This window comes from Apus apus, chromosome 9 (genome assembly GCF_020740795.1).
Source record: "Apus apus isolate bApuApu2 chromosome 9, bApuApu2.pri.cur, whole genome shotgun sequence".
NCBI classification, from domain to species: domain Eukaryota; kingdom Metazoa; phylum Chordata; class Aves; order Apodiformes; family Apodidae; genus Apus; species Apus apus.
Genome location: NC_067290.1, coordinates 13615518 through 13636799, shown reverse-complemented (window position 1 = coordinate 13636799; position 21282 = coordinate 13615518). Strand labels below are relative to the sequence as shown.

The following is a 21282-nucleotide window of genomic DNA, read 5'->3' as shown; positions in this document are numbered from 1 at the left end:
CCAGAGCAGTGTGTCAACACTAGTTCCTCTCTAATTGTAGATGGGTAATTAATAAATTTAAGCTGATAATGAGTGCTTTTAGTACAAAATCAGCTATAAGTCATGGACTGTTTTAGGAATGACTGGAAAGAGTAAAAGCCTCTCATTTATCTGAGTTACACTCAGCCTTCTACTGCTAAACTTTTTTTAGGTTAGAAGAGAGTAACCTGTAATTAACACAATCAAAGGAGCTAGTGTCTTTTTATAGCTGCAATAAATGCTTCCATGTTAATTAACAGAGTTTAACTGCAGATAATCCTAAAATTCCTTTATGCTGCACTGTTGATGTTAAAACAGAGGAAATACAGATTCTCTTAATAAAAATGGTAAACTATTTTCAGTAATTGGAAAATTAAAATAGTTCTCTGTGTTTTATAAGTTGGATATGATTTGCAAAGATCACATGAAATTATGGTGTTGCTTTCAAACATAACTGAGAGAGGGGTAAAGATAGGAAGAGGAGGCCATTCTTTAATGTCAATGAGCCTCTTCTCCAGAAGGTGTTTCACAGCAAATTTGCAGATACTTCAAAGCAGTAATTATTTTTCTGAAATCTCCAAAGAGGTCATGGGGTGGTTATTACCTGACCTGAGAGGTTGAAAGTTTCCCAAGGCATTACTGTATGTGTACACATGAACTCTCATGAAACGATCACTTAAAATGCAGGAATGGGGCTCAATGTCTCTGGAATTTTTACCTTCCCTACCTTGTATACTGGGAGGGATCTTAAGAAGCACTTTCTGGCAGACATGCTGTAAAACAAGAGTCCACTGGACAGGAGTCAGGCTGACTATTCAAGAAGTTTCATTTTTGCATGCAAAAAAGCACTCCATCCTTTCTGCAAGTTTCAGTACTCTAATGTAACCACTCCAAAAGAAGTGTGAAATTCTGTGGCAGCTTCACTTAACTTTGAAGGCTTAACCTGCTTCACTACCTGAAAGCAGAAAATATGTACAAATCCTGCTGAATGTTGCCAGAAGTTCACACAGTATGTTTAATAGTATTATTTTCGATTATGACCCTTGCTCAATGTGTGAATCCCAGAGTTTGGTACTTACATTTTATTTAACATTTTTCTTCTGAACTGTACACCTCTGGACTGCTGCATTAGTAGGACTAAGCTGTGAGTTTGGGATGCCAAGGTTCTGATGCACCCAGTTTGGGAATGATTTGGAATAAGCATGTACTAAAAATGAGAAGTACAAATCGAATGCACATGTTGTACTATCCCCCACAAACTTCAGGCTGTTCATGACTTCGAGTTACATTACAGTGCCAGAGAAATTCTCATTTTATTCTAATACAGGCTTTGTCATGGTTCATGAAAGCAAAACAGAGGAGGGCTTAAGGTTCTGTGGTAGGATGTTGCAGCAAGTAGTGGGTTGGCAGGCAGCAAAATCCTGCAGCATTTTTTGGCACATTTTCACATCAAACAATCTCTTAAGATAATCACTCAGATTTACCTACAGTTATGCAAGCTTTGTGGTGTTCAGCCTCAGGGTTTAATTTAGTGATGTGTAATTCAAGGGCAGTGACTTGGAAATTGCTAGGTGAACTCGTGACTCTGCAGACAAATCCTGAGGGGTCTGGCAAGGCCCAGAGTGTCTGCTGCTCTCAGTTTTTATTTTGGCAGCATCAGGAGGTACCTGTCATCCTGCTGTGAATGAGTGCTTTGATGCTAGATAGTCTGGATGAATAGAAGTAATTTTCTATTCTACACTGGCACTTTAAAACAGATTTATTGTACAGATAACTTAAATGTATTTTCTCCTCCTCCTTCCCTCACTGTAGGTTCTCACTTTATTGATCAATGCAGCTTACAAACCCAGCCGTGTCCTGCGAGAGCTGCAGTTGGATGAAGAGGCTGCATGGCATGGGCATGGAGAGACCCTAAAAGCCAAGTAAATTCTTGTCCTGTTCCCTGCTTAGTTGATCCCAATAGCAATGTTCTCTGCAGTCTGTGCTTTAACTTCCTACATTTCAAAGAAGGAAAAACTGCTTATAGCATATCAGGATGCTGACATCCGTTGCATTTCCAAATCTTTACAAACTTCTTTATGAACATCTAGTGAAGTGTATGTGATTTTAGTGTTCCTTAATATGCCAAGTGCACTCTGCTACTGGTCTGTAAATACCTAGTGGTGGAATAAGAATAGTATGGTCCTGGCACAACATAGCCCATGCACTGACAGACCTGCAGGTGAGGCTTAAGATAATTAATTCAAGATAATTGTCAGTATTTTAAAGTGGAAGCACATACTGCTTAGGAAGCCTCTCAGACTCCCATGACATTTTCATACAAATTTCTGAGAGGAATCTTGTTCCTGTGAAATTGACTTAACAGCAGTGCTCTGAAATGGCGTGGCAAGTCTTTCTACAACAGCCTGCCCTAAAGCACTCCTTACTTTTCCTGCTGAGCTTACTCTGCTGCTGAGTTTTGAACATGTCAATACTTCTTCTGTTGGATCAGTGTAATGTGTAAAAAGATACCTTTCCATGTATCAGAGGATTACTCTGGATTTGGACAATAGGAAGATCGTATGAAAAGTTAATGTAAATAGAAGATACAGCTGAAGAACAGAGAAAAAGAAATTTAGTTTCCTGAAGTTGCTGCGTACTTTATCTTGTCACAGTAGTGACACCGGAGATACCAGGACTATGATGATATCGCTCTTTTTTTCAGTGCATTAACTAGATAGTTGCAGGCCTGAGACATCCCTAAGAGATACCAGCACATGCCAGCAGCTGTGCTGGGAGAACAAAGCAGAAATGATTAATGACTCTGGCAGATACTTCACAGTGTGGATCTGTCAGTGTCACAGCAAGGCTGACGAACAAAAAGAAATCTTTTCTTAATTTAAATCAAACAGGAGCAATATGTGGAGTCATGGCAAGTGATTGTCCTGATGAATTGTTTAGCAGTGAGATGAAAAGCTGATTGGAAATGTGACAGTAGTTCATTTGTTTGCCATAGTATGTGGATAGAATAGCTCACCAGAGCCTGCCTGCTGTTACCTGTATTAGCTGAGTTGGGGCACTCCATCTTAGCTTTAGGGACCAGCTGTCCATGCCAGAGTGGACGTTTCTGCAGTCTCATAGAAACAAAGTGCAAACCATCTGGGAACAAAGAAAACAGAATGTCTAAACGCTGGGATGGTCCTCTCACATGGTATTTAATAGCCACTGGCAGGGCAGTGTTGCTGTGTCCATTACTGCAAGCATGTCTCTGGTGTTGCCTTTGTTTCTTTTTTTGGGGATCTGTCCCAAGAGACAATACTACCTGTTTCCTGGACTTGTCAGTCCAATTGTCAGTTGTCCAGGACTTGTCAGAGCTCCTCATTGCTCAAGTTTCCCCTGAGTTTGATCTCAAAGCAATATATTTTCATTTTAGTCTCAGTAAAGTACTTTTATCCTGGTAATTATAGGATTCCTGAGTGATGATGGTATTTTCAATGATAGGTACAAAGGGAAGAGCTACCGTGCAACTGTGGAGGTTGTGAGGACGGCAGATCGGGTGGCAGATTTCTGTAGAAAAACATGTATCAAGCTGGAATGTTGTCCAAACCTCTTCGGCCCTCAGATGGTGCTGGATAAGTGTTCAGAGAACTGCTCTGTCCTGACAAAGACTAAATACAGTGAGTAGGCAGCTGATCCCCACCAAAGTGGGGCATGGGGTGTTACATTTTGGGTTTTCTTCTGGCTTTGGCTCCAGAAGGAATCCAAAGTACATTGTCTCGCTTACACAAGGAGCAGTTCAAGCACTACATACACAGGCCTACAAAATATCCATGTGCCAGTGTGTGAGGGAGAAGGAAGTAATTTTATTAAGTGGTGGTACTGTGGATTAACTTACTGTTTTGAGCTTACAACTTCTATCTTCTGAAGACAACTTTTGGGACAAGAACTGACTCTAAACCTGTAATTTTAGTGGCATTAGAATTGCTTTTACCAGTTTTTGTGGAACAAAAACAAGTAACTTCAAGCTGTCTACTTAGCTTCTAGGTTTTTGAGTATTTTAGGTTTTCTTGAACTAAATTTAACCATTTCACACTGTGAGAACAAACAGTACATTAAGCCCATGTTTAAAAAACACAAAGCATCACAGAAAGCATGATTAAATCAGACCAAGTTTATAGCTGTTTATTTTTGTATAAAATTGGGTCTTTTGGGGCTTTTTAAATAGAGTAAATATTTAAAAGGCAGATAAAATGAATCAGTAACTCTTCTTTAAACCAAATTCATGAGGAAAATACAGACATACACTCGTTTTGAAGTTTTGCAGGACTGGAATTTCTAGTCCTTCTGGTAGTTTTCCAGTCCTGATGGTGGAGAAACATAACTAGTGGCATTGAAGGTGCATTTCAACATGATGCTCCTTTCTTCTGTCCTGGTAGCACACTATTACGGAAAGCGGAAAAACAAGCGGATAGGCAGGCCTCCAGGTGGCCACAGTAACCTGGAAGTAGCCATGAAGAAACCAAATAAAAGACGGAAGAGACGAAAACATTTTTTTGTTCATAAGAAAAAACGTTCTTCAGCTTCAGTGGATAACACTCCAGCTGGATCTCCTCAGGTATGAGACTGCCAACAACTTTTAATAGATATAGGATGTGATCTTTGATCAGCTATGTTTGAAGCAACAGACTTAGTTTCTTGTATCCTCAGGTTGCAACTGACAAATGGTTTGTAACTGTAGCTTTTGTCTTAAACTTCCCTTTTTAATTTTCTCATCAGTTGTTTTTTTTTCCCCCCTCTACCTCTTCAGGGCAGTGGGGGAGAAGAAGACGATGACCAGGATGAGGTAGATGAAGAGTCTCTGACGGAGGGTAGTACCTCAGAGCACCAAGATGAATTGCTTGAGGAATCAGAGGTATCAGAGAAGAAATCACTGTCATCCTCTCCTACACAGAGTGAGCTGTCTCATTCCCTGGCTCAGGACCAAGACAAACGGAAGAGGAAGCTCAGGACCTTTTCCTTTTCTGATGATGAAAACAAACCTCCTTCACCAAAGGTAACTTCAAATGGAGATTTCTGTTCTAGCTTGCTCACCGTAGAGCAAGCATGAATATCTTGGGAATATTGGGAATATTAACCATCGTACATGTGTTCCTATAAAATACTGTGTTGCCCCATAACGGCCATTGTGAAGGCCCTACAGAATAACTAAAAATCATTCTTTTTATCACAGTTGAATTGCAGACAAAGTAAAGACAAAACAGAAAGCTGGCAACAGAACAGTGAACTTCCCAGTTCCTCAGCTGTTAGCACTCTTCTTGGTTCATCTTGAGCAGTGATGGTGGCCAAATCCTGCATCTAGAACCCTGCTATTGGCTAAACCAACCACATGGTTGTGGCCTACACCCTCAGCCCAATGCTGCTCTGAACGTCTCTGCTAACAGAGAAACCTCTACAAATAGAGCTCTTATTAGAGCTTAATTTGGCAGCTGAATGTTTGAGTGTGGGTGGGTAGAGGACAGTGTTGGTTCGTTGCATATGTATTATTTTGGGAATTCTTTTTGTGCTGGGTGGCTTGTCTAGGACATAAAGATGGAAGTTGCTGAAAAGCTGCAGCTGGACAGTAACCCTCTGGAGTGGAGCGTGGCTGACGTTGTGCGATTCCTCAAATCCACTGACTGTGCACCACTGGCAAGAATTTTCCTTGATCAGGTATGGTTTTCTGTCTGGTAAAGTGTCGACTCTGTTACTTTGTTTCTTGTCCTCTAAGGAATCACAAAAAGAAGCTAGTTTAAATTTTATAGAGTTTTGAGGAAACAAATGCATTCACAACCTTTCGCAGTTTGAGGGGGGGAGGGTAAAGGGAATGGACAGAATTTTTCAGGTTTCTTAGTACTTGGGGCAGGACATTTTGGTCTGTGGGGCTTCCAGATTCCAGAACTATAGAGAATGCCTGTGACCAAGCAGCATTAAGGCATGAGCCTGTTTTCTGGGAGCTGTAGTTTTGCCAGTTGTGTTGACTTGTCCAAATGGTAAATGTTTTCCATTCTGCAGACCAACTGCAGCTGTTGGGTGTTGTACAGCTGCACAACAAGGGAACATTTTTATGTTGAGGTATAACAACTGGAGTACAAACATGAGTCAAGTTAACATTGTTCTTGCATCCTGATTAAAGTTTGCCATTAAAAACTATCATCGATAAAAACTGCCGTACTGGAACCAATGCGTATGGTTTATAATAGGTGTTCCAGAAGATGTACTTTTACTTGCATTACTTAGGTTTTCATAGAAGGATACAGAGGTTAGGTAAAGTGACTTTCTGCATTAAATTTTCTTGGTTTCTGTTATTAGGTTTGTTTGTTTTTTAAATAGTATCTAATGAGATTTTGCCCCCTTGCCAGGGTATTCAAGCTGACATTTTAAGAAAGGAGTTAATTTGTTGTGAGAAAGAGATTTTTTTTATTTTTTTTTTTAAGCTGCTTGGAGTAGCATGAAAAAAAATGTCTTAATTCATAAACGGTCGTGAATCTGAAATTACAGCAAGTCAGAGCTGAAGGAGCAGGGAGAGTTAAAAGTGCAAAGTCATTGTGGAGTTTTTGTCTTCTGACAGGAAATCGATGGCCAGGCACTGCTGCTGCTCACCCTGCCCACTGTTCAGGAGTGCCTGGACTTGAAGCTTGGACCAGCTATTAAACTTTGCCATCACATTGAGAGGGTCAAACTTGCCTTTTACCAGCAGTTTGCTAACTGAGGAGCAGCCAAGTTGAATGGACCTTTGAAGCACAACTACAAAGACATGCTCCTTTCTCACTTGCAAGGAAAGCCAAATGAAGTTAAACTGAGGCTCCGGTGATCTAAGAGCATCTGCCAGCCTCCATTTTTCACTTGGACAAAAGGAAGACAACATCTGGAGCAAAATGCCAATGCAAACACAGGGGCTACTCTACCAGCTGCCAGCTCAGGAACACAAGAGTCTCTTGCTCTATGGTTCCTGGTTTTTTAATGTATTTTTTAACAATTAAAGAAAAGTCTCCTCTGGTGGGAAATGACATTTCAATAGTTCTGCACGGAACTTTAAAAGGAGAAACGGATCCTGTTTACGCTAGCATGTAGGCTGCCAGAAATAACCTTCTCTGTTCCTGATGATTCACAGAATTCCCTTCCTTCCCTGTGGACGAACACTTGCTTTACCACAGCACTGGCTTTGGAATGTGCTCTTTGCACATTCGTGTATTAATGTTGAGATTTTTAATGAATTTGTTCATTGTTAGGACAACAACGTGGCCACAGGGTTCTGAATGTACAGTATAGTGAGAGGGTGGTTCCTTTAGAGGGTTGGTTGTTTGGTTTGGGGTTTTGTTTTGTTGTTGTTGGTTTTTTGTTCTGTTTTGTTTTTACTACCTCTGTAGCCTGAACAGTAGAAATGATGAACTAAAAAGGGAACTACTAGTTCTGGACAAATAGTCTGTATCTGCACAGCAGTCTCCTGTTAGGCATATCAGGAGTACAAACCAGAATCAGCACACAGAGCTTCTGTTCCAAAGCTTTAGCTGAAACCTGTGTAGGCTTAACTTGGATGTTACCTTTTTCTCAGATGTCAGAAAACTAAATTATTTTGCACTTCTCTTACAGATGGGCTGTAGGAAAAAAAGGAAGGAAAGAGAAAGTGCCTCTGCATTTTCTATATTTTGGTTGTCAGATATTTTTATTTTTTTTTAATTGTGTGAAGTTATTTCCTTTTTCTTATAGGAGCCATTTGGGCCATGTACACAGAGCCTGTCAGCAGACTTTTGTTTTGCTACTTGAACACCTTTTTAGAGAATACACTAAGAAAACTGCAATTGATACAGGACTGCAACTTAGCTCTGCCAGCATTTACACACTATGTAATGAGCACGACTTTGTATTTTTAACTACTTACAGCTGCTCAGGAGCAGACTTGATGAAAATGTGGGGGGTTGGGAAAGGGTTTGTGTGCTTTTTTTAGGAAAAAGGAAAAGGACCAGAGGGACTTGTAGTTCCATCCATAGACCCACAGTAGGATGAACTGCTGATTTTAATTTTCCAGGGTAGTAAAACCTTATCAGCCACTTGCTGTAGACCTGTGCTTTACACATCTAAGTAACAGGGCTTACCCTACTTTCCATTAAAGATGTGGCAAACTTGCATAAGGGTCAAGATCTGCATCTAATCAGCATTAGATTTCAGATGGCCTGCATACTTTCAGTCTGCCTGTTCTCAGAGCATTTGGAAAAGCTCAGGCAGGAGCTCTATATGTGCAGCCCTGGTCCTTTATCTTCTATTCAAATATATTTTTGCAGAAAACCCCTGGCACACTAAGGCATTTGAGTTAGGAAGATGCTCCCTGCAGGAATCTGTTTAGGAAGGATGCATTTGCTGGTCTCTGATAAGCACTGGTTACTCTGGTTGAATGGATTGAATCAGGCTTCTTTCAGGCCTAAGGGGATCTTGTTATTCTGATGCTGTGAGCAAGGAGGTCTCTGAACTAAGAGCTGAGTTTGCACAGTCTACGTGTCTGTATCTGCCACATAGGTGTTGAGGGGGAGCAACCTCTGACGAAAACTGTTTAGAATAAACAAAGCTGAATAGCTGGGATATATTTATTTTGCCCTTAGAACAACTGCCTCATCACAGAAGTGCTAAAATCCAGATTTTATTTTTTTTTTCCATTCCAGAACCAAAACATAAGGGTCAGACAGACTCTTTACTAACTGAGTGTTCTAGAGGGAGGGAGAGCCATGTGAGCCGTGGGTAGCTCAAGCAGATTTTTTCCCCAGAGTTAGCAGAGTCTGAAAACATAGTGAAATTGAAATCAAAGTGCTTCTTCCTCACACCAGATATGTGGCCAATATATAATCATTTTGGTTCTTCATGTTTTGCTTAGGTCATCTGCCTGTACTCCATTCCCTTAGGACAAGCTCAGTGATAAGCCATTAGGCCTGAAAAAATTTTTGAAAGAAACATTTCTGCTTTGGTGTCAGCATCTTGTCTTGAGAAATTTGACCAGCAGAGAACTTACATGCTGGAAGGTGGTGCTTTTGGATCCTATTTGTCTTTCTTTGGGGTTTCCAGAATTCTATTGCACTGATGCCCAGCTGAATTGACCTGCACAGCCAAGAGATGCTGCTTCCACCTTTCCCTATGGACAGATAGATGTCTTTTTAAGTATTTGTTGGGAGAGAACAGAGCTTAAAGGGTAATTTAGTCAATCTGTTAACACAGTGCCTAGGGTTTTAAATACAAATGTCATACTTCTTTTCTTCAGTAAATAAAGCAGTCAGCAGTTCCAGAGGTTAGTGGGATACTTACTGGTCACATTTGGCATGTTTTATAGGCTGGATTTTTCTGCCTTGTTTTGGGAGGCACTGACAGTCTGGTCCCAATGGGATCTATTTTTGTTGAGATTTTCAAAAGGGATGTTTTCATTATTTGTGAAATGTTTTTATGCTGCACATGGGTACTGTACACTCTGTTTCCTGGACAAAAATGCACTCTGTTTTATTGCTGGATTTAAAAGGGATAATTGGGGCTTTATCTTGATGGATAGTATTTCTACTCGACTCTGTTTCAAGTTCCTCTTTCTCTATACGTGGCAGATGACACAACTGCACTTTTATTTGTTCATCTTATTCCAACATGACTTTAGATCGGCTCACGTGCTGCTTTAGTTACTCTGTTTCTTCAAAACTGGATTTTGGGTAGCCAGTGGCTGAATCTTGGTTTTGAGTGGTACTGATGTTTCAGCAGCAGGAGTTGCTGGGACTGCAGTAATTTAGGCTTCAGGGATTTGGGCTGTCTTGCAGCACATCCATTCACTTTAAGAATGGACCTGGAGTCCAGGAGAAAGGCAGTGGTGTCTTGCACAACTGTCTTCAGTACAAGAAACTGAGCCTTCCATTGGGCCTCATGTACTGTATATGTGGATGATAGGAGGAGATTTCTCTTGGCTGACCCATTGAGGGTTTGTATTCTTGCTTGTCTTGTTTTCATATGCATCGTACAGTCTTGGTTTTGCATATCGTAGCTTTAGAAACCTGGTGGTGCCTCCATATGGCACTAGTGCTGTACTAAGCTTAGCATTGTTAGGCAGAAAGATCTTGTAGAGTTACTGTAACCTGCTTTCTGCACCAACACAAGGGGTCCATAATAGACAAGTATTTGACCTCCAAATATGTCACAGGAAGTTCATGTGGTAGAATCAGCCCCCAAGGTATGAACAGCTTGCAGTCCATCCTAAACTGAAAGCCGTCCTTCCAGAAGAAGAGAGGTACAGCACTGATCTTGGTGAATGAAGACTACTTTTTTCTAATGCTAAATATTTATGAAAGTTGCTCTTGAGGAATGAAATAAAAGGCAGATTCATTTGTGTGCTGCATAGAGCTCCAGGAGGGTTTGTAGTCTCTCCTGGGATTAATGGAAACAGTAACTACAGGGTTCGTGAGTGGTTGTTAGGATTATTTTCTCTTGTCACAACTTTCAGCAGTATTTTGTTGTTGTTTTAGGATTTTCTATTGTTTATTCTTGATTCCAATTATGCTTTAAAGGAGGGAAGGAGTATTTAGCTGCTAGGTCCACAGAAGTGTAAATATATTTACAGTTGATTGGACTGAGCACTCCATTCTTCTGTACAAAGTACAAAGACTCGGTACGTTGTTGGCAAAGGCAAAGTGGCTTGCAAGATTTTTGAATGTAATTAAATAGGCTTCAAAACTGTCGAGCTCAGATTGGAGACTGGATACCTTTGGACCAAATCTGTTGTTAGAGGAGAAGTTACTAGATGAAGTAGCCTTACCAGAAAGCCAAAAATACCACGATCCTATACAAAGCTACTCCTTAACCCGTCCTGTCACATAGTGACAGACTGGTTACTGCCTACTGTGAGCTCAAATTACCTAAAACTAATTAAGCACAAAGACATAGGCTCTGTCTGGAGACTTTAGATGTTGGCTGAAGGCTCCATTTTAAAGGGATTGTGTGCTAAACCTGTCTTTCAGAGTGCTGCCAACCTTCCCCAAACATGCATGTAGCCTTGTTTTCAAAGGCAGCCTTTTGGGTGAAGGATCTGAACAGGACTTGGGAACACCAGATACAGCAAACCTCTTTTATTGTTATGTGTTTTTTCTAAACAACAAAAAATTAATAATCTCTATGAAATACAACAAAACTGAGTCACTTTAAGTGACACTTTGTCTCCAGGGTCATATCTAGCTTCCTCAGTGTCGCATCTGTTGTTCTGAAATGCACCAGGCATATAAATGGACTTTTTGGTGAGAAGACAAAGTTATTCTCTTAGGTGCAAAGCCAGCAGTGTTTGGCTCAGCTTTAAGCCATGGAAGTGAGCAGGTCTTGCACTGACAAAATTCAGAGGCAAGAGGTCTGACTGACTTAGCAGAAACGTGGGTACAGAGCCTGTGGCAGTCCTCTAGCCTTGCACAGTTCAAGAGGAACAGGCCTTCTGCTTGAGACATGTGTCAGTGAACCACTAGTGAGGTCTGGGCACAAATTAATTCTTGCCCACTCTGGAAGTTGTTAAGCACCAGTTTCCAAGAAACCTTGTGGAAAAAAAAATCTGGAGGTGTCATGTTTCTCCTCTCCTTTTTTTTTTTTTTTTAAATTTCTGTTTTAAATAAATTTTAAATAATCTTTGTAGACAATCAGAGGTCTTCTAGGAGACTCTACCCAAAGGGGTACTTGCTCTCCACCTGTGGGCTTCTTTCTTATACTAACTCATTGGAACTGATGCACTTTTCCTGCATTTTGCCTTTTTTAATTAGCTGCTTGTTCTTAAACAAAGATTTAAATATGTATTGTGTTGTGTCCTTTCTGCTTGTTGTTTTATCTTTCTTTAACTTTTAAATATATATATATGCAGTGAGACTGAAGTACTAGATGGAAGAGAAACATGCACAAGAAAATATGCCTATTAAATCCCACCATTGTTTGAGCAGGTGTAACAATTTAATCAGAGGATTTTTTAAAAAATATTTTGGATGGATATTTTGCTTGTTTTGTGTGTAAATAGTGTATATAAATTTGTGGTATATAACAGTTTTAAGTGGTTGTAAGAAAATAAAAAACATACTTAAACTGTTACTGTTGGCTTTGGTGTTAATATAATGATAAACCTGCTGCTTACCAGGTAATTTTCCATCTTACAATAGTGCGGGGAAAAGTGTATAGCCTGTTAAACTTGTATAAAAGCTAAGTGCAGACCATGTAAATACTATTTGCATGAACTTCATGGTAAGGGCTTGATTGGGTTGTGTACAGTTCCCTGAACTTGCAGAGTTCTTGTTTCCTTTCTTGGCATTCCAGCAGATTGTACTCGCAGGCTCCTTTGGTGCTTGTTTCTTGGCTGCACTTCAGTTGTCTTGAGCTGATTTTTATACTGAGTGCAGAAAATGCATAGGAGTGGGATGAAACTAATTGCCTAACGCTGTCTTTAAGTATATAAAAATAAGTTGGATTCAAGATAAATCACCTGCTTGCCTTCACAGAGCACTGTCTACTTGAGAAAAATCTGAAGGCTTGGGAATAGCACGTGTGAGAAGGCAGTGTCTTGTTTGCCACAGGTTCCAGAAGGGCATATAGGAGTCATGAGGAGCTGCAAACCCTAGAAGAGGTAATTTTGGGGAATGATCTATTAAGCATGGAATGTGAAGTAACATGAGGCATAAGCCCTTCAAGTTACATTTCCAGATTTATGTCTGAAACAAATGTTGTGTTTAAAAAGCATTAGATAAATCTTTAACCAGGTCAGGTTTGTGTGTCGGACATCTAATGTTCAGCAGCAGCTCTGAAAACTTGAAAAGCACTCCTGGGCCACAGGTACATAGGTAAGGCCCATGTTCAACGTGTGGTGCTCAATGGCTGTGATCCCTGTGTGCAAGAGGGAGAACAGGGAACCTGCTTTGGTCCTTGTGCTTTCTGTGGGATAACTTCTTGAACTCTTGCTTTTCATGCAGCTTAAAGCAGAGGAGTGTTGACTTGGGATGCAGAGGCACTGGAACTGTGCAGTGTGCTCTGTAAGTCAGAGAATTGAGAGCAATTATTTTTCTAGCTGCAACTTCCAGACGTTTATGGCACAGCCTAAATACCAGAGAAATCACTGCTGTGTGTGCCAGCAGTGTTGAGCAGTGCCTGCCTGGAAGGACAGTCGCGTAGGTGGATTTGTGAGATAGATGCAACAAGTGTCATTATTTGAACAACTGTTGCTTTGTGTGCTCTGCTTAGTTTTCTGATAGACAGACTTAAACATAAACATACTGTATTTTTCTGGGTCCTGCTTATAAGTGAATATGTATTTAGACTGGGATTTTAATTATTTAAAGAAGTTCAAGAAACAGTGTAAGAAAAAGCTACAACACAACGTGACTGACCCAGGCTGGTCCCACAGTGAAACAGAACCTACCCTTGAGTGCAGCTCTGCCTGGTGCTGAGGAGCGTGTGGTGTGATGGGATCCAGCAGATGCTCAGCAGGCCCGTGTCTTCAGTGAAGATGCTGACACGTTACGTTCTGTCCGTTGTGCCCGTGGTTGCCCTTGTACAAGAACAAAGGTTTTTGCTAAAGAATACAGGTTCTAGTTTGGTATCAAACGGGCCTGACCCGCGGGGCAGGGCTCTGGCTGTGGGGGGAGCCGCCCCGGGACGGGCGCGGTGCTGACCCGGGCTTCTGTTTCTCAGGGCTGCGGCGACGTTTGGAGACCCGAGCGGGCGCTGGAGCCCAGGGGCGTTTTGCAGCTGCTCCCGGTGGGACGCTGGTGCGTGGAGCCCGGGCGGTTCCCGCCTGAGGGCAGCGGGGGCTGCGGAGCGCGGCTGCGTTGGACCGGAGCCCGCGCCGGAGAACGAGCGCTCCTGTGCTGCCGTGTCCGGCCGGGGTCTGCTTCTGGGGCTCGTGTCGGTTTCCCTCCGGCGGGAGGCGAACCCGGTCCTACTCCGTGGGTCCCGGCTCCGGACGTTGGCCCGGCCCGGCCCGGCGGCAGCGCGGAGGGGCCGCGCGGGCGGGGCGCGGCCAATGGGAGCGCGGCGCGGCCGGTGACGCGGCGGGGCGGGCGCGGGGAGGGGAGGGGGGCGGGCGGCCTCGGCCGCCGGTCGCGACGTCGCTGCCTCCGCCATGCGCCGCTGAGGCGGGCCTGGCCTGGCCTGGCCTGGCCATGGGGGCGCCGCCGCCCAACGGCAGCCTCAGCCTCACCGACAGCCCCCTGCGGCCGGGCGGGGGGGCAGCGGCGGGGCCGGGAGACCGCGGTTGCGAGAACGGGGCCCTCATGGACAGCTTCGGCATCTTCCTGCAGGGGCTCCTGGGCGTCGTGGCCTTCAGCACCCTCATGCGTGAGTGGCGGCGGGGGCGGGCCGCGGCCTGCGGGCCTCGCCGGGCTGCGCGGGGCCTGGCAGCGCCGGGCGGGGGCGGGTCTCCTGCTCCTCGGGGCGTCCGGGCTTGGTTAAGGGCGCCCCGACCTCGCTGCAGTGTCCCGAGGCTGACCTGGGCTCCCGGCTGGGCCGCGAGGGCTCCGGCGGGCTCAGGGAAGTGCAGCCGTGGCCAGGGCTTGGTTGGTGTCAGCGGAGCGGGGCCGCGAGTTGAGGCTGCGGGGCACGGCCCGGCAGCCCGGGGAGGCCTCTCCCCTGCTCCCCGGGGTCTGTACCCCTGAGGGGCTGCTGAGGCACCGGCTGACGGGCTTCCGAAGCTGGTGTGTAAGTGAAGAGCGTTGTTTCGCAGAGACTGTGCTTCAAGTTCTTGAAGCAAATGCACTTTCTGAAATTTGCTTTCCTCAGCGCTGATACCATTTATCGGTTTGGGGGTGGGCATGTATTCTGCTGTGAATAGAGCCGGCAAGATGTGGTGTGCGGAGTCACTTGTGCTTAGGATACCCGAAAGAAAAGAGCTAGGCTTTATCAGTGTTACTGCGAGTGCACCCTTGTCATGTCATCAACAGCCACGTACGACATGCTTTTTTACATCGCAGCACACTGTGCTGCCCTTGCCTAGAGTATGTGCTGTACCTGGGAGCTGGAGCAGCCGGCGAGCTCCTGTGGCTGCTCACAGCAGCTCAGCAGTAACTCACTGTTAATAAAATGTGCAGGAGGGAAAAGGGAACATCAGCTACAAGTACTTCACAGTTTGACTAATCCAAAGACCGAGATCCTGTTTATGTGAGAATTGAGTTGGTAACCTTTCAATGTCATACTATTATGGTTAATCAAAAGTTTGTTAATGCACTATATTCGAATACTTTAGTGTTTCAGTCACAGTTAACAATAACATTGCTTGTATAAAAGCCATGTGGGTAGCAGTCATTATGTTACTGAATAACAACAGCAGTCACTGGTGTAACATTTGGTCAGTCAGAGCATCCTCATAATTAGAAGTTTTAGCAGTTGCCAAACAAAAGTGCCTCTCTATGAAGATTATGTGTATACAGTTTTGGTTTTAGAATTAAGAGGTAAAAATAGATAATTTTTATGGATTGTGCATTAGAAGATGAAGATCTATAGATGTTTGTCAGGGTAGTACATTTTTTCTAGAAGTGTTATAATTTATGCAGTTTACAATAACACTGGAATATTTAGTTACTTCCAGTGACACTGGAAGAACTGAATGCAAAGAAGTATGGACTAGGAAGTTAAATGCCTAGTTGTTAGCTGCACTTCCCAACTTTGGTTAGGTATTTCTAAACCATTAATTATTAGAAAGAGACTGTCAATTAAGTACTTGTAATTGTGGCAGAAGGGAGTGAAAGGGAGGCAGCCAGTCCTTGTAGTGGTACTGGTGAGGAGATAAATCTGTTTCCGAAGGAGATTAGAGTGAAAAAGTAGCAACTTGCTTATAAGTGCTTATATTTTGAAACAAAAGGATAGGTGTGTTTGTTTCAGTTTTGACAGCCATGTTCTTTTCTGCTTCTTTTTGGGCCTCCCCCCAGAAGGACAAGAAGCTGTCCCCAACACGTGGACCAGTTATACTGGTAAAAGAGCAGTTTTCTCTCAATTAAGTGCTGCGCTGGAGGGGCGGTTCTGTTCTGTCCGCTAGTTTTGGCTGCATGTTCCTATCCTTTTATATTGTATGCAAAACACCTGGTGTGTTGTTCCAAAACCTTTAGAAGTTGACTCAGCATGTAGGACTTTTTGTGATCCTGTGAGAGGGAAGCAAGAATTTGTGCTTGAGAATGGACAGGAGAGTGTGACCTCTCCTCAGGAGTCAGCTCAGCACCCACGCAGTTGTACACTGGAGACATGGGGTCCTTTTCTGACATCTGAATCAGTAGTGAATGTATTTAATACTATGGGAGCCTGCCAGAGTGTTGTCTTTAATCGCTGTGAATTACAGTTCAGTCCTCTGCTGTGAAGCTGAAGATGTGTTGAAGCAGTTTCACTCAGATGCTACAGATGTTCCAGTATGTCCAAAGTCATACTGAAGTTGGGTAAAACAACTTCTGTTGCTGCTCTCCTAACCACAGGCTCTAATTCCCTGTCAAAGGGGAAAGCTACTTCATAATTCCCTGTCAAAGCCAAGCTACTTCATAACAGGAAGTCTTAATAGGTTTTTCTTGGTGGCAGAGATGGATGCTTATGCTTCAGGTCAGTAAGCCAAAGATAATATTTTTTCAAAGTTTGCCATTAGAATGCTTGTGTGTTACTTCAGTGGGATCTTGTTTTAAATGATGGCTTTCCTTCTTAGGTGGTTGTGGTTTTTTTGTTTAGGGTTTTTTTGTGCTGTGGTTTGTTGTTTTCATTTTGTTGTTTGTTTGTTTGTTTTTTCTTTTAGAGCAATAATTATGGTTTTTATTAGCTATGCCATAAAGGTGGGTTTAAGTATATTTGTATAATGGACGTGTTTTGTCAGTAATCCCAAGCACCTTCTGACCAGTCTCTGGTTGGGCTTTTATTGGTAATGAATGACTAGAGAGTGGTGCTACCACACACAGTATTCCCACACATGTACAATGTACATGTAGTTGTATATAATACAGTTCTAATTAGCCAAACCTGCAGAAAGGTATTGGGAAAAAACTCGTTGCCCTTCTTTTACCCTGTCTGAAACAAACTATTTCATGTAACTTCCTCCTGAATATGTAGTTTATTTACTAAGCTTGTGTGTGATTGTTTGTTCTGGAATACTTAGGAATGGCTGAGAAATTAGATGTGAGCTATATTGATGAATTATTGAAATAGTATAATTTGGTCCTCTGCAGGTAAAAGGTTTGTGTCTGTGAGGAAAATATAAGTATGGTGTAAAGGATACCAGGTGTGTGAGTCTTTTACCTTTTTATGGCTTTATTACAGTCTGTGTCTGTACTCACACTGAGAAGGGTAAAAACTTCTGTGTTAACAGAAGTGAAACGATTTGGTACAGGTGTGGTGACTATTTGGGTTTGCTGCTGAGGGCCACAAATGAAAGAAAAAATAATAAAAGAAAAAACAAATATTATAAAAGATACTGTATATATTTTTTAAGGTCCTGTGTTTGCTTACAGTATCTTAAAGGCAGTACCTTAAAAACTACATCCTTAATATTGGTTTAGTTTACAGCAACATTTTCCCACCTGCTGAGCCATGCAAGGAAAACAAGTGCTTCTTCCTATAGTGAGCTGTCTTAATAAGTAGTTTAGTGTAATTTTAAATGCTTTAGCCGGAACATGCTTTTCACAGGAACAATTTTATACTTTCATCAAGGTAAGGGAGTATTATTGTGGGGAATAATGTTCTGGGAGGCAGGCAATTGAGAAGGAGTTAAAAATAATGACAGTGACCTTTCAAAAAAAAAACCACAAACACCAAACAAAAAACAAAACGGCTGTCAGAAAAATATAGATACAAAAGAACTAAAAGATGTGATTCTCAGTTGGTTTCTGTAGCCATTTTCTTTACGCTTGAGCAGGTTTTTAAAATCTGAAAATGAGAGAGGAGTTCACTTTGATACCCTGTAACATTAGCAGAGAAATACAGGCTCCTGAGTAACAGTGACAAGATTATGCTGCATGGCAATTTCCTAAGATGTAGGGAGGGCAGTAGCCTTCTAGCGAAGTGGTGATAAATAAAGGCATTCTTTAAAAAGAGTTTACATTATCTCCACTTGATAATATCCCATCCTTGTATGTATTTACTCAGAGTGATGCAGTAAGTGTTCACAGGAATTGCTGAGGATCGCCTTGGAAAATGTTATTTGTGCGACTGCTTTTCAAGCTTGTCTCATACAGAAGTTTCAAATCACAAATGGGACATTTTGTACTTAAGGAAACATGAACAGTTTTGCACTTGCGCAGTGTCAAATTGCACTCACACTCTGTCAAATGCACCTTGTCCTTTTTCCTAGAGCTCTTCAAAAGTGTAAGTTCCTGGTGAACTGCCAGCTACAGGCAGAGCTGGCATTGCGGGGTGTACTTGGGGATTGCCCAGGATGAGGCAGTCTGAAATGGCTTTAGGGACTGCCCTGAGGTGTCACAGCAATGAGGGTGAATCCTCTTGGGGCAGCATAGCCAGGCGCGCTGTTGAGCTACATTAAAAGGCAAGATGTGGGGAGGGAGCGAAGGGAGAGTAAATATTTTAAAATGAGGAAGTGTGGGGGGGAATAAATAAATAAATAAATATATATATATATCCAGCACATGGAAGTAGCAGGAGTTTTTCATGGATAAGCAAGGGGCGCTGCGGGCCGGTCCCTGGGGAGGACCCGCGTTAGGACCCTGGACAGCTCCGCCAGCCCGGCGGGACCATCCGGCTGTGCCGCCCGACCCGGCGAGCCTGTCCCGGCACCTGCCCCGGCCCCCCATGGCCTGCCCCGGCCCCCCATGGCCTGCCCCGGCCCCCCGCGGCCTGCGGTGAGGTCAGAGCTGCCTGTGTAAGGTCAGCACCAGCCGTACCCGGCGGTCAGACCGCAGGCTTGGCTGGCTGACCTGAAGGGGCGATGTAGTTCTCCCCATCTGGCTGGAGGCCAAGGAGGAAGCAGGATGGGGTGATGGGAGTAGAAAGGTGTTTCAACCTCTTGCTCCTTTGAGCCCAATCCATGTTAATTAGTCATGTTCAGTATCTTAGTGGGGTATACTAGGGAACTACTATTATTCTGCAGGTTAAGTAGCTGCAGGACTTGTAAAAGCCCTGTGAGGTCACTTTGGTCACTGCCAAGTAAATTATGCCTTACAGTGATCCAGTGTTTTGTTATCCCCAGATGGTGAGGTATTGCTTGCATCTATGTTACATGGCTGTGTCTTGTTTGTTGTAAATAAATCATCAGGCCTTTCAGTACCTCTGTGATACCTTTATCCACCTTTCAGACAAAAATGAGAGATGCACTAGGAGCCACAGCAGGAAAAAAATGCAGCCACATGGGTAAATTAGTTAAGTGAATTGCTCTATTTTACTGTGCAAATACTGTAGTACTCTTCAATACATCAGGTGCATAGTTGGGATAAATTCAGTCTGTTGCAAGCTCTGCAGAAAAAGATAAATCTTGCTGGCAAACTTCATGTTGTATAAAAGCAAGTAATAATAGTGTTGGGGAACAGCTCAGCTGATGAATTAAGTGAAGCAAATAACCTGAATGAATTAACGAATAACAATTTTGGAATTGTTTCCTATTTTGAAAGCAGAAGACCAATCTTGATTTGTAGCATAATTAGGTAAATATCTCTGCATTTACTGGTCCTAGGGGAAACATTTTTGTAATGCTTAGTCCTTCTTAAGCTACATTTCCTTCTTGTTTTTTCTATTAAAATTGCTTGCAAGATGTCCAATTCTTTGTTGGGTATAGATTGTAACAGCACTTTATTGCATGGTTTAATGTGCTTATAGTGTCAGGTCATTAATATTTTAGTGTCACTAAATGCAGTAACTATTTTTCAAATACCATGCCAATAAAAGTTTAAAAAAAAAGTATCTGTTTAGACAAATAATCTGTAATGTGAGAGTTGCACTTTTCATTAACAGTTGTCTGATGCCCTTCTTTGTCTTGTTGGCTCAGAACATACTACATTTTCTTATTACTCAGCTGATTGCTGGATGTAATTGTGCTCCAGATAATAAGATTGTTCTGAGTATAATTCTGCATGTTATTCACATTATGAAAAGCTTAGCAAAAAGAGTACGTTATGTTGACATTTGGAAACTATTAAAATTATAAATTATCCTGAAATTCTGAAGCTGTGTTTAATTAGAACTAACTTCTGGACTGTTAGCTAGACAGTTGTTTAACTGTAAACTGCATAATGAATGTGTTCCTGACTAGTGTGTTATAATTGAATTTGTAAAGAGCCAACTTGTACAAATACACAGTGCATGTTTTTGCGTTCTGCAGTGATTAATTTCATGGTTAATGAAGTTTGTGTTCTTAAACTGGTATTTAACAAGGTCTCATCTGTGTGGATTATGTTGATGAAATGAAAAATCAGGTCTGGTTTTTCATGCCTGCTGGTAGGAAACACTTGGCATTCTCAAAGATTTCTTGATCACAGCAACAAGTATCTTGTACGAACCTCAGTATGTTAAACCTTACTGGCAGGCTGAGTATGATCTTGGAGCTTGCACATGACTGCCTTTGTGGGTGGTGTGGTATAGGGAGGAGGTTTTGGGGTTTAATCAGAAAAAATTAAACATGTTTGCACTGTTGCTCGGGGTGCCACTGACCCTGAATCACACAATTTATATATATTTGTTGTCATAACCTCATACATATGTTGTCATATGCAATGAATGTTGAGGATGACAACTGGCTAAATTGGAGTCACGGTTCAGATCGCTCATAGTTCACATTCATGGTTCAGGTTCATAATTCCAGGTGTAAGTTAGTTTAAAAGAGTGCTGAGCTAGAATAGGGAGAGGTCATCCTAGGAAGGTACTAAACTTGTCTTTTCTGTTGTTCATGAGGATTTTTTTTTTCTCTGAGGTTGCTATTTCTTTTTAATAATAGAACACTTTTGTAGTGTGAAATGTTTTGACTTGGGTGGTCTTAACATCTCTCGTATTTTTGCCTACCCTGCATTCGAAGACCAATCATTTTGTGTTGGCTCAACTGGTAGAAGGGGAACTATGTTTCCTTATTTTATCTGTGCACCAGGCATTAAAACAGAACTTAGGAGGACTTGGGAGAAGCAGCTGGTCTGTAAGCTGTGAGGTGCTCCAGATATGGAGCTTTGTGATGTTTATTTGTATACTTCTGTTTGAGAGGTCTCTCCATTGCTGTGCACCACTGAAAGAGATGAACCAATGGAATTAACTAGAAATTGTGGATGAAAGGTGAACTAAAGTGAGAAGTTCCTGAATTGTTAAGTGTTTCAAATTTAA

General features: G+C 42.4%; 2 protein-coding genes across 6 annotated transcripts in view; both read left to right on the top strand.

Moving 5' to 3' along the window:
* Positions 1-10621, top strand: part of SFMBT1 (Scm like with four mbt domains 1) — a 69575-nt gene extending 58954 nt beyond the window's left edge. Inside the window, exons 16-21 of the mRNA XM_051627627.1 lie at positions 1831-1940; positions 3499-3674; positions 4434-4612; positions 4805-5050; positions 5578-5706; positions 6605-10621. Of these exons, the coding sequence (XP_051483587.1) occupies positions 1831-1940; positions 3499-3674; positions 4434-4612; positions 4805-5050; positions 5578-5706; positions 6605-6745 (981 nt within the window). The 3' untranslated portion in view covers positions 6746-10621. The remainder of the gene's footprint in view (positions 1-1830; positions 1941-3498; positions 3675-4433; positions 4613-4804; positions 5051-5577; positions 5707-6604) is intronic.
* A 3478-nt stretch (positions 10622-14099) lies between these two features.
* The window catches only part of STIMATE (STIM activating enhancer), a 33876-nt gene continuing 26693 nt past the window's right edge, over positions 14100-21282 (top strand). For 3 of the 5 annotated variants that reach the window (XR_007890340.1, XM_051627501.1, XM_051627500.1), the window contains exon 1: positions 14100-14343. Coding sequence is in view for 3 of the 5 variants with exons in the window: in XM_051627501.1 (XP_051483461.1) it covers positions 14169-14343 (175 nt within the window). In the remaining 2 variants the exon portion in view is untranslated. Of the gene's footprint in view, positions 14344-15952; positions 15972-16550; positions 16585-21282 lie in introns of those variants that run through there. The other 2 variants (XM_051627504.1, XM_051627502.1) reach the window with 2 other exon arrangements.